General features: G+C 53.9%; 2 protein-coding genes across 4 annotated transcripts in view; both read right to left on the reverse strand.

Moving 5' to 3' along the window:
- RAB25 (RAB25, member RAS oncogene family) overlaps positions 1 to 16,591 on the reverse strand; it is a 71,891-nt gene that overhangs the window by 53,081 nt on the left and 2,219 nt on the right. The window contains exon 5 of one of the 2 annotated variants that reach the window (XM_066337995.1): positions 15,781 to 15,920. In XM_066337995.1, the coding sequence (XP_066194092.1) occupies positions 15,790 to 15,920 (131 nt within the window). In that variant the 3' untranslated portion in view covers positions 15,781 to 15,789. Of the gene's footprint in view, positions 1 to 15,609; positions 15,921 to 16,591 lie in introns of those variants that run through there. The other variant, XM_066337994.1, reaches the window with a different exon arrangement.
- Positions 8,800 to 14,448, reverse strand: LOC136373058 (ras-related protein Rab-11A-like). 2 transcript variants are annotated; one of them, XM_066337993.1, is made up of 5 exons: positions 14,365 to 14,448; positions 10,508 to 10,703; positions 10,239 to 10,432; positions 10,077 to 10,157; positions 8,800 to 9,836 (listed from the first exon to the last, which is right to left on the reverse strand). In XM_066337993.1, the coding sequence occupies exons 1-5, from the start codon at positions 14,402 to 14,404 to the stop codon at positions 9,697 to 9,699; spliced, it is 651 nt and encodes a 216-aa protein (XP_066194090.1). In that variant the 5' UTR covers positions 14,405 to 14,448; the 3' UTR covers positions 8,800 to 9,696. The 2 variants fall into 2 exon arrangements, with proteins under 2 accessions (XP_066194090.1, XP_066194089.1); XM_066337992.1 differs by having other exon boundaries at positions 9,942 to 10,157.

Consider the following 16,591-nt stretch of genomic DNA (forward strand, 5'->3'; position numbering starts at 1 on the left):
ATATATATATACACACATATATATACATATACATATACATATATATTAAAAAAAAGCTTGATGTAGCAGTTCTAGTTTAAAATTAATAGAAGTATTTCGGCCCCTGTTTTATTTTGATTTTTCCCTGTCCTCTGCTTCCCACTGTACCCCCCCACCAACTCCATATTTTGATGTAGCAACTTTGGAAGAAAGAAAAAACAGGCGCTGTAAATGCACCGAGAGCTACCTCTGCCTCGAGTGGGGGCTGCAGGGAACTCGGGGGGCTCGGGCCTCTCCCTGGCCCCATGGGGCACCCAGAGAGGGGCAGCCCGGGCCCTGCCTGTTGGCATCCATGAGGAGCCCGGTTGTGGGGCTTAAACAGCAAATTTGCGTAATTTTTTTTCTCTTTTTAAATACATGTATATATATATAAAAATCTTAAAAAAAAAAAAAATAAAAACAAAAAACAAGAAAAATGCCCATGACCTTAACTATTTGCTCTGACTTGTATCTTCCTTGATAGGTGACTAAAAATGACGTGTTGGTCTAATTCACCAGCAATAACGATAACTAAAGACAGCCCCCCTCCTCCTGCACCCATCCCTTTTCTGCAGTGCCCACCGAGCCGGTTCCTTGCACTTCTTCCCTTCCCTCCCACCACTGGGATGCCCTTGGTGACCCCTTCTTGCAGCGTGAACCAGCTGGACCGAACCTCTCTGGCTTCAGCTGCCCCCATGATCCTTCCCAGGCTTTTGGGATACCACCCTCGGGGTGCTGAAGCGATGGGGACACCCCACTTGTGCCTGAGCTGGAGGGAGGCAGGTGGAACTGGGACCCAACACACCAAACCGGGTCCTCCTCTCTCTGGATTAGGAGCAGTAAGACCCTTGTGGGAAGCCTGGTCCGTGAGACCTCCATCCTGCAAAGCCACGTCCCACCAAAGCGGGGTGGGTTCCTGGGAACAGTGACAGGACACAGGCGGCCCCCGAGGGGTGCCAAGGAGAGCCGCTGGTTTTCTCTCGGCCCGGCAGGGGAGTGAGGAGTTCTGCTTCAGCCCGTGGGGGTGATGGAGCCAGGGTGGGGACCGAGGTGAGCCGTGCCGTGCCGTGTGAATGCCGGTGGTGGTGGTCTTTGGCGGGGCAGCAACACGAGGGCACAGGCAGTGGCACTGAGTGCCCAAAGGCCGGGGCTGGCAGCAGCGAGGGCACAGGTGCGCTGTAAGGTGCTGAGGCTCCAGGCAGGATCAGCCCTACGGAGGACAGAGGGGTTCCAGCGCGGTCCTCGCCCGGATCAGCGCTGGGCTTTCCACACTTTGCCAAACTGCCGCCCATTTCGGCACTGGCTGCAAACAGGGGCCGGGGCTTGGGGGCTGTGCTGGATTTGGGACTCGCCCTGTGACCTTTCCTTGTGGATGTGACCTGTGCTGAGCCGAGCTGTGTCAGGGCTGTGGGGGCACGGTGGCAGAGTCCAGCGTCGCCCAAAACTGCGTCCTCGGGCAGCGATTGCGGACTGCTGCGGCGGGGACAGAGACTCCCGGACAAGGGACGGTGCAGGGGAGAGGGTGACAAAACAGAACGGAGGGAAATGGAGGGGAAAAGTAATATCATGCTGTGATGTCATCCTCATCGACATAAATTATATAGACAATAGTGTGTATTATAATGCATAACAAAAGAAAGGAAAAAGGAACCAAAATTGGATTTATAGTTAATGAGGAGATACTATAAAAATATCTTGTCCTAGCTCCCATTTGCGAAAATATTTTTCAGCTGGAGGGATATCTATTATTTTTTTCTCTTTTCTTTCTTTCTTAAAAAATAATAATCTTCATACATACAAAGGCTCAGACTGTTAATATTGTTAACCTCTGAAATCAAAATACTCCAACCTGTTTTGTTTGGTGTTTGAAGGGTTTATTTTGATGTATTTCCTGGTGTTTTTTAAAGAGAGAGAGAGGAGGGAAAAAAAAGATTAAGATTTTAAAATTAGAACATTTCTTTATAATTTAATATTCTATTTTAATAAATGCATTTATTACATGTAAATGTAGCAAGGAACTGGGCTAATAAAAATACTTTTTATTAGGTAATTTATTATAAGAAAAAAGGATATTTTATTTTATGATAAAGTGATCCTTAAAAGTTTAGAAGGTTTAGAATATATGTAGGTTAAAAAATACATTTGTATCCAGAGTATTGCTTAAAAAGTGTTTTTAATATATGTTTCCTTTTTCGTGTGTGCGTGTGTGTATGTAAAGGTGATAGTTATGGTGCAGATAGCCCTTTCCACAAATAAGAAATTAACACAGTTGGATGTATTTAAACAAAAAACAAAATGAAACAAAAAAACCCCAAAAAAAAACAAAACAAAAAAAAAAAAAGAGAAGAAAAAGGTTATTAAAAGCAGAGAAGTAGAAGAGATAAACCACTATAAACCCAAGCCTGTGCCCCCATCCTGTGGCTGCTCCATCTGGGAGTCCCCTTGGAAAGGGTCAAGGTCTGGGTGGACTTTGGCTCGGGGCTGGCTCTGGTTCAGTTTTTGGGTGGCATCACCCTGTGCTGGCCGTGGCAAGCCCTGGCCCTGCAGTGGCACAGCCCTTCCTGGGCACCCTGAGCATCCCAGGGTCCAACCCCCCCCAGGTGAGCGCTGGGGAACAGAGTTTGCCCCTGCTGTGGTTCCCTGGGACAGGGGCTTGTGGAGAGCTGGGTGCTTGGAAGGCAAAGCTGGCACTACCCAGCTCCCTGCCCTCCACCTCCTTGTTGCCAGCACTGTCAGCCTGGCATCCCAGGGGGAGCCAGAGTTTTGTCCTTTGTCTGGTTGCAGGGAGTCCAGTGTAATATGAGCATTTATGGTCCTTTCCACAGCCTTGCTGAGCAGGACTGATGGCCACTACTGGCACAGACACCCGGCTGGATGTGCTCGTGGGGGGCTCTGGAGACCCACTGGGTGGTCACTGTCAGTGGCTTCCCTTTAGGCTTTGGCTCGGTCTCTTTCTGTGCTGGGCAGGTTGCAGTGACAGGAGGCTTTGGTCCCAGTGTTCAGGCCAGGCATGAGCTTAAGAACATCCATGGTCATTCCTTTGGAGCTTGTGCCAGACCAGAGCCGTGGGCTTGTTGTGGTGCTTTGACCAGCCAGGGGCTGAGCTCACATGGAGCTCCTGGCTGGCTCCAGCCCATCCTAGATGGGAACAGGTCACCCACCCCGTGTGCTCCCCCAAACCAGTGTGGGCACAGCTTCTGCGAGATATCGATTGCAGGGACAGCCAGAGCAATGGGAGTGCCCCCAGCTGGGTTCTGAGCTTCCTTGAATCCAGGAAAGCGCTTCAGCATGTGCTTGGCTCCAGCACATCCTGAAGTGTTTCACAGGATCTGGTCCCAGGAGCTGCTTTAGGGATGTGTTGAGCAGCCATGATCTCCCCTGTGGGCAGGGGAGTGGGGCAAGTCTGTTGCCCTCACACCCCAAATGCAGCCCGTGCCCCACTCCCCCTCCCAAAGCAGCAGGAAGACGGGGTGATGCTTCTGCTCTCTTGCCTTTCAAAGAAGCATTTAAAAATAAGAATTTTTTTTTCTGTTTGTTTGTTTGTTTTTTAACCAAAAATGAGAAGAAAAAAAAAAAGGTTTGTGTTGATGGGTATTAAAAAAAAAGTTAATAATAAAAACACTCAAATTTATTTCATATAATCCTAGAGTAAAGATTAAAAAAAATTAACTAGTTCAAATAGTAGATGCTATCCATATTGTTTAATCTATAGTAGATCCAAGTGATCCCAGACAGAGCAGAATGTAAAATAAACTTGTGAACATGATCATTGTTAACTTCCCCAGGAATTCCATTGTTTTTTGGTACTATTTTTCTGAAGTAAACAAATATATGACTGAAAGCCTAACAAAATAATGACCACCAATTGGTACCTTCTGTCAATCAAAGTCCTGAAGTTATTTTTATAGAGGGGAAAAAAAAGACAAAAAAAAAAAAGGCAATCTAATAATATGTATTTTTTTAAAAAGATACATTGGGGGGGTTATGTTGCTTTTTTTAATAAAAATAGACAGATTTGGCTAGTCATGGAACAAAATAAGGAAGTTTTAGGCCATTAATTTTTGCCTTATTCTGACTTCCAGCCTTGGGCTTGGAGCAGGAAATTGCAGAAAAATGTTCAAAGTTGCTGTTACTTTCCTTGGGCTGTTCTTGGTTTTTGAACTTCTCCAAGCACCAAAGGTGTGGGAAGGTCCTGGGACGGGCAGGTGGGACCATCCCAGGCGGGAAGGAGAAGGAAGATTGGGTGATCTCCCCTCTGTAAGGTGACAGATGGAGCTCGAAGGCAGTGAGGCGCCAGGCGAAGGCTCTGCCCTTGCACTGGGCAGTGTCAGGGCATTAGGGTTGGTTTGTTCCCTCTTTCTTTGTTTTCTTTCTTTTTCTTGGTTCTCTGTCACCCCAGTTGCGTTGCACTGGGAGAGGCCGTGCACCTCGGGATGAGCTCACTTGCTTACATGTGGCGTCCTCCAGGAGATTTGGTTTGTTGGGTGTTTATTTGCTTAGCTTTCAAACATCAGTTCTGAGCATTGGAGCTGTGGGTGAGATGTTTGGAAAAGCCTCTGCTGGCCCGAGAGGGCCTTCTTGCAGCCGTGATGGGCCATGACATCCCTGATCCCACAGCCTTGCTTCCTGACAGCTGCCTCGACCCTGTGCTGCTCAGGGGACAGTGACACTCATGGCACATGCCTGGTTTCTGGCTGCAGGAGCATGGAGGAGGCTGAAGGTCATTCTTAGCCAGCACAGCATGTTGTGCTCTGGATGGATCCTGAGTCCCTGCAGTGCCAATAGTGGAAGCCAGGGCTCCTTGAGCCAGCAGCATGCAGGGGGTACGGGGATGGCAGACCCACTCTGAGCATTGCAGGGCAGGACAAGACAGCCCTGGCACTAGCACTGGGGCAGGACATGGCCCATGCCCCTGTCAGCAGTTCCATTCATTCCAGAGACAGGCCAGCACTTCTGTCTGGATGATGGTGATGCTTGTCACTGCACCAAAATCTCTGCGTAAGGGAGAGAACTCAGAAATAAACATCCAAGAGGCAACGTTGTCATTAGCAAAGCCGAGTGCCGCGAAGAAAACACCCTTGGAAGTTGGTTCCCTCTGGTTTTAGCCTTTGCTCCTCTCTGTGTTGTGGCTCAGCCGTAGCAAACCCACGGATCTCTTGCAGCTTGGGAGCATCCACACAGATGCCTTCGAGAAGTGCAGTGGTCGCCCCTTGCTCCCTGACGGTGCCTGCTTTGGAGGGCTGGAGTAGCCTTTTACCAGCGTTCATCACTCAGCAAAGCCATGCAATAGGTCAGGACAGGAATGAAGATAGTTGTCATTCGGTTTCTGCGTATAAATAGCACTGTGAATCTGAAATCCCTCCCCGGGACCCTCCTGGCACACTGGGGTGTTTTGGGAAGCAGGGCACGATGTCTCCTGCACTTTCAGGGGGGTTCATGCTTGGCGGAATCAAGCGCCTGGTCCTTCCCTGCCGGGGTGGTGAGGCGGCCTGTTTGCTCTTTCAGTTTTGTTTTACCTCATTTTTTTTATTTGATACTTGAAGAAGCGTCAGTAGTGGACATTGTACAGTGGTGCCCTGGACTGGAGAGTGGATGCACTTTATCGTCACTTGTGTACAGATGGTGGGTCCCATCCTACCTCTGCTGAGCCCCAGCAAGGTGTCCCTGGTGGCAGCAGAGCCAGCATGGGCTGGTTCTTCCAAAACCCTTTCTAGGATGTTAGGGAGGAATCTCTGTGTTTTAGTGTGGGTTTTCACATCCTGTAGAAACTTGAAGTCATGTTCTGCTGTCGGTTGACCCAGTGAAAAATTCAGCTGGAATTCTGCTAGGCAGACTTTCGCTTGCCTGTGCCGTGCCAGCAGAGGTTGGGCAGCTCCTGCCTCCTTCCCGTGTGACTCCCCCATTCCACTGGGTTACTCTGCTGGAATCTGGAGTCATTGCAGCCCTGGCAGGCTGCGGCATCCCCGCTGGATCTGCTCCAGCATCGCTTCAGGGCTGCTAATGGAGCAAATTGAAAGTCACCCCCAGTAAAGTGACACTAATGTAAAATCTGGAGTAGTTCCACTACTGTCTGTGTGAAAATGAATTCCCCCTCCAATGGTGGCACCGGGTTGCTGACAGCAGGATGTGCTTTCTGGGCTTATGATGATGCTCTTGAAACAACCTGCAGAGAAATGGAGCGGTGAAACATAGCAGTGTGGTGTGGCTGTTGAGATCTGCTCTTGGCTCCCAGGAGCTGGGACACAAGACATGGTCACAGGCTGTTTTACTTATCTGTGAAACCATAAACATTCTTTTCTTCCTTTTTTTAAATGAATTCTCTTCAAGATAATCATTTAAAAAAGTGGGGGGGAAATAGGACCAGGGGCTGGATCCTGTTTTGCAATATGGGGTTTGCTCCTGAGTTAGAAAACGGTGTTAAGCAAACATGAAAGGCAATGGGCACGAGTGCTGGCGGATCCCAGACTGGAAGGTCTAGCAACTGCTGCAGAGCCAGCTCTGATCCCAGCCCCAGGCAAGCCAAGGAATTCCCCAGAAATGCCCAGAGCAGGCCCCTGGCATCCAACTTCGAAGTCAGAAGCCTGTGGGGCTGCAGAGGACTTCCTCTGGCTCTGCCCTGGTATCAAGGAGATTCAGGCTCCAGCTTGCTGTTGTTGGGACTCTGGCAGGCCAACTCCAATGGCATTTCTCACATGAGACATGCTAAAATGAAACCCAAGCCACGGGGTCCCCAGAGCAGCTGATCTCATTGATACTCACCCAGGTCAGCACAGCCCTCCCCAGCCCTTCATGCTTTGCTTACACAGCATCACATGTGCTTCCTCTCATCCTCACTTCAGACTAATGTAAAAATCTGTGTGTATCCGCTTTCCCTTGGGTCTGGGCGCTGTTGCACGGTCCTGCTCCATGGTACTGCCACCTCGTGCTGAGCCAGCTGGCCCTGAGTGGCCTGGCCATTGCCGGCCATGCCACCTGTGGGGCCCTTCCATTCAAAGTCCATTTCCTATTATTTTGTGTTGGCTTTTTTTTTTTTTTTCCTCTTTTCTTTTAACATGATAGGAAACCTGTAGTCGGGATTGTTACTATTGGAAACCGATCACATGTTCCATCCAGGTATTTTCATCTCTCTGGCGATACACAAAAATGAAGGCCTGAGAGAGAGATATAACCGAACATAGAAGTAGAGTTAGGCTTGTTGTCTGAGTTTTGAGGCATATAGTGTAATGGGAGAAGGAAAAAAATAAAATAAAATAAAATTAAAATAATGATGTTGCACAACTTGTAGAAAACAAAGAAGGGAAAGGGTTAATGTATTAAATGTGCTAAATTACATTAAGAACTTAATTTTATTAAAGTATTATTACTTAAGAAACCTGGTATCTGCTCTTGGTTTGTGTTTGTTCACAGTTCAGGAAGGGCCAGGAGCCATGGTTGAGAACACTGCTGGGCTGAGTTCCAGGGCAGTGGGGCTGGACCTCCCTCTGCCACCCCTTCTGCATCTCCCACCAGTCCCATGCTTTTGGCAGCACTTCTTGGGGTTCATTAAAGCAGTTGTGAGATGATGAGCCTCCTGGGGCAGCTGCTGGTGCTAGCAGTCCCACATTCGTGGGCGACCCTGTGCCACATTTCATCCCAGCTAAAAACACCTGAAAACTGGAAAGCCTGGAACAAAACTGAGTTGCCTGGGCCAAGAGTGTCTCCATGAGTCTAAATGAACTCATCATCCTGTGCGTCTATGCCAGTGCCTGGCTGATGGCATGTCCAATGGCAGGGAGGCCCAAGGGACAATTGGCTCAGCCCTGTCCCTCTGTGGAGCAGCATCCATCCCCCATATGCCCACCTCTCCAGCCGGTGGGGTTGACATCACCTCTTGGCACCGTGTTTTAGTGTGGGCAGATGGTGTGGGAGGAGGTGGTGCTTGGCAGCTCCAGCTGGTCTGCGTGTTGCCAGGGCTTTGCCAGGTGAGGTGGGCATGGGGTAAAGTGCAGCCCGTGGGGCAGTGGCCACCATTCACCTGGGGACAGCCCCCAGCTGTAGTCTGACCCAGGGTCTGGCCAGCTCAGGGATGAGGCTGCCTCTGGAGGGGGCAGTGCCATGGTGTAGGGACACAGTGTCCCTGGAGCCAAGGTTAAGGTGCTGCACAATGGGTGGATAAAAAGGGGCACCCATATGGTGCAGCTGCTTCTGCTCCCCGTTTGCGCATCCCCTGCACTGCCCCTGTGCCAGCAGCAGGATCCCACCTGTTCTTCTAATCCTGAATCTCAAGCTCTCCCCTCTGGCCTCCCCTTTCCCAAACTACAGTCATACCTTCCTCCCAACCCTCCTCCTCCTCAGCCTTCATTGCCTGTGGATACTTCCCAGCTGCCCCATGTGGGGCTGGCACTGCTCTTGCCTGAAGGAAAGACCTGGCAGAGGGAGAAAAGGCTTCAACAGCAGCTTTATTTGGGTATTTTGCCTCAATTCCTGTTTCATTGAAAAATCATGCCTCAAGGGGGAACCCTGTCCCAGATCCTACTGGCACAGTCAAGTGAGATGCAGAGACCGGGGGCAGCTGTGGAGACAAAGGGATCCCCCCAAACCCCACACTGTGACAGGGGCCACACTCCCAGGACTGGCTCAGTGGCGCAGGGTTTCCCACCTGCACCCCTCTTTGACACCTGCCAATCGCCCCTGACAGCAGCACAAGGCTCAGCACAATCTGTCTCAGCATCTTGGGTGACACCCACCCTGAGGGGTGGCCGCTGTTCCCCAGGCAGGGGACAAGACCACTGCCACAGCAGACACTCCACCCGCTGGTGGCGTGTCCCCAAGCTGAGCCATGCAGCCACCAGCCACAGTGGCCAAACACTCAAGCAGGGAAGGGCCAAGCCCTGCCAGGGGGTCCTTGCAGCTGGAGCTGAGAGGTCCCCAGTGCTGACACTGGCTCCCACACAGGGAGCTGTGCAGAAGGACGAAGTGCCCACCCTCAGCACCTCATCCCTGCTGTTACCCTCAGCCTCCCAAATCCCTGGTCCCCCTTTGTCCTCTCCTTGGGGCTTCCCAAAGGCCAAGGCCCCCCAGGCTTTGCTCCCATACTTCCATGGAAGAGTCGCAGTTTTTTCCTTTGCTGGGTCATGCCACAGGGAGTGGGTCACAACACAAAAACAGTGTCACCCTCGCACCCCACCCTGGATAGCCCCAGCAGCATTCAGAGGCACTCCCAGCTCTCAGTGCTGCAGGGACAGGGCAGGGCACAACCAGCCGCATCACTGCTGTTTTCACCAGGCAGAAGAAGGTTGCACCCAGTGTCCCCCTCCACACCTATCCCACAGGGCTGCACACAGGGCATCACCAAACAGGGACTCACCATGTTTGGGCTTGTTCACTGCCACCCAGTCACCCAGCAGCTGTGCCTTCAGGGCTAAAGGGAGCAGGGGCACAGGGGATGGCATGCCCCTAACCTTGGGAAGAGGGAGGAGACACCCTGATGCTTTCCCTGCCCCGTATTTGTTGGTCCTACATAAACACAGGCACAGCACCATCCAGGCAGGATGATGGTGCACACAAAAGCAGCCGCCAGCCTGCACTGCTCAGGGAGCTGCGGCGGTAGCTCCCTGAGCAGTAGAGGTAGAGGGTGAGACTTATGATGCCACCCATGTGCTGGGTGGTGGGGGGTCAAGGTGGGGGCATCCCAGGAGCTCAGATGTTCTGGCAGCAGGGCGCCTGCCGGCCCTCCTGCTGCGTGGGCAGCACCCGGATGGGCTCAATGGTGGTAGAGGGGCCAAACTCTGGCTCCAGCTGCCCGGTGATCTGCCTCTGGGACACGATGTGGTAGATCTCTGCCAGCAGAGAGAGAGGGGAAGTGAAAAAATTGTTTAGATAAGTATTTCGGTGGGGTATCTGCTCCCTCCACAAACACGCAGCTCCGGGGGTGTAAATCCCACGTCTCCCCATCCAGGGGAGCAGGATTCCAACCCAGATCCCACCCAGTACAACCAAGCCCCCAGCGGTGTCCTGAGTAGACACAATGTCAAAAGTCATCTCTATTCCTGTTCCTCCCTTTCCTGGTTGCCCCTTACCTGAGAGGATGTTGTGGAAAGCTGTCTCCACGTTGGTGGAATCCAGAGCAGACGTCTCAAGGAAGGACAGCCCGTTCTTCTCTGCAAGAACAGTGTGAGCTCACGTGAGCACCATGAACTCCAGCCAGACGGGATGGGACTGGACAGGATGGGGGAAGATACCTGCGAAGCTCCTGGCCTCATCGGTGGGCACAGCCCGCAGGTGCCGCAGGTCACTCTTGTTGCCCACCAGCATGATGACAATGTTGGCATCAGCGTGGTCCTGCAGCTCCTTCAGCCAGCGCTCTGCGTTCTCATACGTCAGGTACTTGGCAATGTCATACACAAGCAGAGCTCCCACCGCCCCACGGTAGTACCTGGGGGACAGCGAGGGGACAGGGTCACAGCAGGGCCACAGGCAAGTGCCACAGGTTGAAAGCAAGGAGACTCACGCTGAGGTGATGGCCCGGTACCGCTCCTGCCCGGCTGTGTCCCAGATCTGAGCCTTCACCGTCTTGTTGTCCACCTGGATGCTCCTCGTGGCAAACTCCACCCCGATGGTACTCTTGCTCTCCAGGCTGAACTCATTGCGGGTGAAGCGCGAGAGCAGGTTGCTCTTCCCCACCCCTGAGTCCCCAATGAGCACAACTGGGGGGCACAAATATAGTGTCAGCTCCCCCAGCCACCCACCCCACAGCCTGCCAGGATGGGAATCTCCCCAGTGCCCCCTCCCCGCCCGCACATCCAGGCCCCATCTCATCCAGGAGAAGCTGACAGGTGAGGGGTGAAGCAGAGCAGGACCAGCTGCCTCCACTCCTCCTAGCAGCATCACTGCTGCCTATAAATACCCCTGAGAAAATCCCTGCCATCACTGGGAATTTGCCAGAAGTTTCTGTCCCTGGGGATGGGAAAGCACCGTATGCAGCGATGTACCCAAAATGGCCAGAAAACCTGGGTCAGGAGCTGTGCAGGGAGAGCCAGGCCAGAGGCCAGGCAGAGCTGGGGCTCCTCTTGCCCACCCTGAAGGCACACTGGAGGACTTAAAGACATGGTTTGAAAGGAAGCATCCTCCTCTGCTGCTGGTCCAGCCCATCCTGGGTGTGGGTTAAATGCATTTTCTGCCTGTCCCAGATCTGGCTGGTTCCTGTAAAACCTGGTAAAACAGGCTCTGGGGAGCTTTATCGCACACCTCCCCTGTCAAGTTTGTTGAGTTTATAACTCAACAGGTTTTTTGTTTTATTTTTTAAGTTATTTTTCATTCCCTCACTGCCAATCCTGTTCATTCTCCATGTGTACTCAGACACTTCTCTTTACCCACCTGTGGGACATGTCTCCCCACCAGGGTTGGACAACAGCAGGGCTGAGGTCACAGCCATCCAGTGAGCACGGTGGGGAGGACACAGGAACAACAACAGTACCAGCCAGGGGCCACTGGGATGCCACACACTGCGGGAGCCTCAGCAAGGCAGAGTTACACTCAGCCAAGGCTCAGCAGCTACCATCCTGTAAGGATGTTGCTCCATGTCATGGATAACCCCTTCTCACCAGCTCCAGCTCGTAGACATGGCTTCTCTGCACCGTGCAAAGCCTGCAACAGTGCAGCCACCCTATTGACAAAACCCTCAGTGTAGGGCAGACAGCAAACAGCCTGGCACCAGGAAGCCCAGCAGTAAGTGTAACAACTCTCTAGAATCACCGAGGGAAGCTGGAAGGCACCTGGAGCATTGCTGGCAATGGCTGTGCCAGGACAGCCAGCAAATAGCAAATGAGGGAAGGGTGGCTTCTCCATGGCATCACAGTATGGTTTGGGTGGATGGGACCACGAAGCCCATTTTTTTCCATCCCTTGGTTCACTAGACCACACTGCTCCCTGCCCCTTACAACGTGGCCTCGAACACTTCCAGTGATGGGGCAGCCACAGCTTCTCTGGGCAATCTGTGTCAGGGCCTCACCACCCTCACAACCAAGAATTCTTTGCCAATATCCCATCTAACCCTGCCCTCTGGCAGTGGGAAGCCATTCCCCATTGTCCTATCCCTTCAGGCCCTTGTCCAAAGTCCCTCTTCAGCTCCCTTGAAGCCCTTTTAGGCACTGGAAGGGGCTCTGTGGTTTCCCCAGAGACTTTTCTTCTACAGGCTGAATATCCCCAGCTCTCCCAGCCTGGCTCCAGCCTTTGGAGCATCTCTGTGGCCTTCTCAATTTCTTCCAGGAGCTCCGTATCTTTCCTGTGCTGAGGGGTGCCTGAGCTGGAGGCAGCTCTGTAGGGGGGTCTCACCAAAGTGGAGCAGAGGGGCAGTATCCCTCTCCCCCACCCCCCAGCTTTGCCTGGCTGCTGGGGAGACTTCTCAGCTGCTGCCCACTGCACGGAGGTCTGAGAGGACCATAACAGCCTTGACTACCCTGGACAAGAGATTAGGAAATGCAGGCCAGTGGCAAGCCAGATTCATTACTGCTCTCCCAGCTTCAAAGTTTTGATCTGAGCTTGGTTTTATACCAACAGGAAATTGCTACTTCCCCAGCTCAACTGCCACAGTCCCCATCCTGGCAATGCCATGCTCCACGGCAGGCTCCAGAGGGCTTTGGACCACACCAGGGATGCAGGGTGGGTGGTGCAGGGTCCTGCAGCCTGTGGGGGTGATGAGGCCCATGTCCCTGAGCTTGAATGGCTTGAGGAGCTGGAGCAGCATACCCTACCCCAGGCACAAAAGCATTTGACACATTCTGTCCTCACTGCCTCCGAACATCCTTGTCACACCATGTCCCACTGCAGGGATGGGAGCAGCCTGGAGCTCCACACAGGGCCCCAAGGAAGGGTTGCAGGAGCAGCCATGCCCAGAGCTGCTCCTCAGCCATTCTGAGCCCCTCCAGCAGCATCGGGGACTTGCACAGCTGGAACATGCATTGTGCTTTGCAACAACTGATGCTCCCATTTCAGTGGAACTCGGGTTAATGCTGCTTCCAGCTGTGATAACATCCCTTTTGTCAAGGAAGTTGCTGGGCTTGCAGAGCTGTTGGACCCTGGGAGCACTAGCCCAGCTCCATGCTCTTGGACACTGCATTCCTCTTTCACTTTGCTCTGATTTTGGAAGGGATGAGCTGCCCTAGCATTGAAAACTGAGTTCTCTAGAACTCCAGAGACCACCATGAGACCCAGGAGGGGAATGAAGAGCCCATGTGAGCTGCTCCCAGCCCTGGTGCTGTGGGATGACAGGGGATGGACAGACACAGGAGTACCATGTGCCGAAGCTCCCTCAGAGCCACACAGCTAGCACAGCACCAGGTGGGAAGTGCAGAACAAAACAGCTGGGAGAGCTTCTGCCTGGGCATCATACTCGAGGCACCACTCAGCTGCAGAGTTTCCCCCTCACCAGGTCCCAGACTAACTCCAGGGAGGAGGATTTTCCTGGGCAGCGGCCAGGGGAGGTATGCAAAGAACCAGGGGCTACCAGCACGTTGCTGGCTGGAATTACATCTTGTCGGTGGCTAGGATTACTCGGGGCCTTGTGGGCAGGCTGACTCACAGCCACCCACTGGTGAGCTCACACCCTGGATTTTATGGCTCAGGAGGCTGTGGCACTGCCAAGATGTCCCTTTGCTTCCCCAGCACCTGCTTTGGCCACAGCAGGGACTGCAGGGAAGCCTGGCATGCACAGGGATGGGGGTGTTTCATGGGGATGCTGGGCTCCCACAGGCAGAAATGCCAACGTTGTGCCTCCAAGAGCCTGTCCCTGTCCCCCACCCACCCTGTGCTCAGCAGTGAGCTCAGAGCATGACCAGCACCGGGAAGGACAAGCCCGGAGCCCTGGATTCTCTCCCTCCACTGCAGCTGGGGACCAGCACGGCTTTGTCTCCTGGGGTTCATTTCTCAGCTCCCAGATGTGCTCCCTTCACCCACTGCCACAGAGCAGAGCACCCACGGGTGCTCAGGGGCCAACACGGCACCCACAGAGTCCCACGGACCAGCCTTCCCCACCAGCCCCGGGACCACCACCCTGCCATCGCCAGAGCCACCGCTTCAGGACGCTGCGGGCTCCAGCCTCCTCCCGCAGCAGTAAAGAGCATCGGCACCACAAACCATCAGAGCAGCTCTAGCAACCCCTCCGACCACGGCAGCACTTCAACCCCAGACTCACCAGTATGCACTCTCCTTCCCAGCACGGTGGAACACCGCAAGCCTCTTTCCCGCCCCATCCCGAGAAGTGAGCATTATATCGCAGCAGGAGCCCCCGGTCCCACGCCGAGGGCGCTGCTGGAGCCAGCCCGAGGCCGGGCACAGGCACGGCCAGCGTAAGCCGGCCAGCAGACCCACCTTTGAAGAGATAATCGTACTCATCGTCCTTGCCCCGCATCTCGCCCGGCACCACAGCCCGACTGCCACTGGGCCAACTGGGATTTCCGGGCCGTACGCAGCCCTGGCAGGGGCTGTCCCCTGTCACCCATTGGTGGCCACAGCCTTTCCTGCTCCACACCCATTGGCGGCCGAGGCCGCCCGTCAGCACTCAGGTGTGTTCACCTGGGCCAGGTAAGGGGGAAGGGATGCTGCATACCGGCGGGGACAGGCCACTACCTGTGTGTGCTGTGATGGGACAGCGATGGGGACAGTGACGGCCACGCGCTCCACGCAGAGCCGTGGGTGTGACGTGGAGCTGGGCTGGCACGTCTGGCGTGGTGCAAAGGGAAAGCGAGTGAAGACACGGAGAATCCGGCAGGAATGATCCCGTTTCCGAAGGGTCTTCGGATAACTAGCAGAGGCTGTGTCATAGTTTGAACTGATAAAGTTCAAACAGGGGACCTAAACTGGGAAAGGCTGCACGGGGAGGTGGCACAGGGGGAGCGTGGCTTTAGGGGGGGAGGGGGTGCAGGATGAACCTAGCTTCAGGATGGGAGAGAGTGCAGGAGGCCCATGGTATTAGAGTAGGGGGGAGCACAGGGGACCCGTAGCATCCAGATGGGCTGATCTGGAGGCCATGATCTTCAGCACATTATGAAGGTGGGGATCCAGGGCGTCGACCACAAACACGCAGGAATTCCAGCTCAGTAAACCTGCATTTCACAAGTCCTTTAATGATTGTGTCACGCCCGTGCTGGACACAGAGCTGCTCCTGGCCCCATGGCACTGGGCCCTGTGCCAAAGCCCTGTCCTGCCATGCTCTGTCCTGCCAAAGCAGGCACCTTTGCTTGGTCCTGTTGCCATGTATGTCCTATGTCTAGGGATGGGACAGATGTCTAGAGATGAGACAGCCAAGGGCTGAGTGCTGCCACTTCACACTGTAGGGCTTGGCTCAACTCCAGGGCAGTCCCTGGTGGGACAGACACCTGTTGGTCAGCTGCATCCTCAGTGCACAGCACTGGGTGGCCCTACTGGAGAAACCCCAGGGCCAGAGGCAATCAGAGAGGCTCCTGTTGCTGGCATGATCCTGCCCAGAACCTCTTGGTTTCTTCCCCAGAGGTGCCCCAGGAGTATCCTGGTCCTTTTGCCCTGCAGCTCCAGAAGGTGTGTGACAGTGGCGATGCTACTCAGGGCCCAGCAAAAATGAAACCGAGAGAGAAGAGCTCCTGGAACTGGTGCTTCTCACTGTTTATGGCAGAATTTGGCCCCTGTCCAGACTGCTGGTGCCCACTGCACCAGGACAGGGGTGGCAGTGCAGGCAGGGTGACAATAGCCTGTGCTGGTGGCTACTGGTGTGTCCCAGGGCTGTGGGGTTCCCAGGGACTTCCCAGGGACCTGGTGGGCTCAGAGGGCCACGCAGCACGGGCGTCTCTCTGCCTGTGCTGGGGCCGTGCCTGCAGGGTTCTCGCTGGCAAGTGACACCGTGTTGCTTTGGCTGCTCCTCTGCTTCTGCTTCTGCACTTTGTAGAAGATTTCTGCCAAAGAAGAAGTATGTCAGCCAAGGCCCCCTGAGGAAGCAGGGACAGCTTCAAGCATGCAGCCCCCACTGCTCACCCGCAGCTTGGCACACCAGTGGCCCTCCTTCCCCTCTCTGCAGCAGAGGGGTGATTGGAGGAGTGACAAGGGAGCAGCTCCCACAGGCTGCATCTCTACGGCACTTGGGAAACACCCTGTGCTTGGGCAATTTCTTCTTGCCCAACCTGGGATTAGTGCTTCACCCTGTGCTGGGGCTGCCAGCTCACCGGGCCAGGCTGGTTCAGCACAGCACTGCACAGCATGGCACAGAATAGCACCACATGGTTTGGCATGGCTCAGCACAGCATGGCACACCTCACTGCCCAGATGCTGCTGGCTGCCATTCCTGGAGAGCTGCTCTTGGACTCCATCCCTGGCCCCCCAGGTCCCCACAGCCGGTTTGGCAGCATGCTGGAGACACCAAGTCATGAGCCCAGCACAACAGGAAGGAGACTGGAGATTATGGGGGAGAAGCAGCCCTTGGGGCTTCAGGGATGCCCAGAGGCCATGAGAACAAAGCTTCATGTGTGGGGAGTGAAAAGCCCAGCACCAAAGGCTGAAAACCAAAGCAGCCAGAAAGACACCACCAAAAGATCTCATGAAACTAACCCAAAATAGCTTAAGTGGAGCA

This window comes from Sylvia atricapilla, chromosome 30, assembly GCF_009819655.1.
Source record: "Sylvia atricapilla isolate bSylAtr1 chromosome 30, bSylAtr1.pri, whole genome shotgun sequence".
Classification (NCBI taxonomy): Eukaryota; Metazoa; Chordata; class Aves; order Passeriformes; family Sylviidae; genus Sylvia; species Sylvia atricapilla.

Bases quoted from the DNA above. Each gene is read 5' to 3' on its own strand.
- LOC136373058 (XM_066337992.1), bottom strand. From the start codon at position 14,404: ATGCGGGGCAAGGACGATGAGTACGATTATCTCTTCAAAG. The intron at 10,704-14,364 runs GTGGGTCTGCTG...TGTGCCCCCCAG, and splicing joins GTACGATTATCTCTTCAAAG to TTGTGCTCATTGGGGACTCA. The intron at 10,433-10,507 runs GTGAGTCTCCTT...GCTGTCCCCCAG, and splicing joins TACCGGGCCATCACCTCAGC to GTACTACCGTGGGGCGGTGG.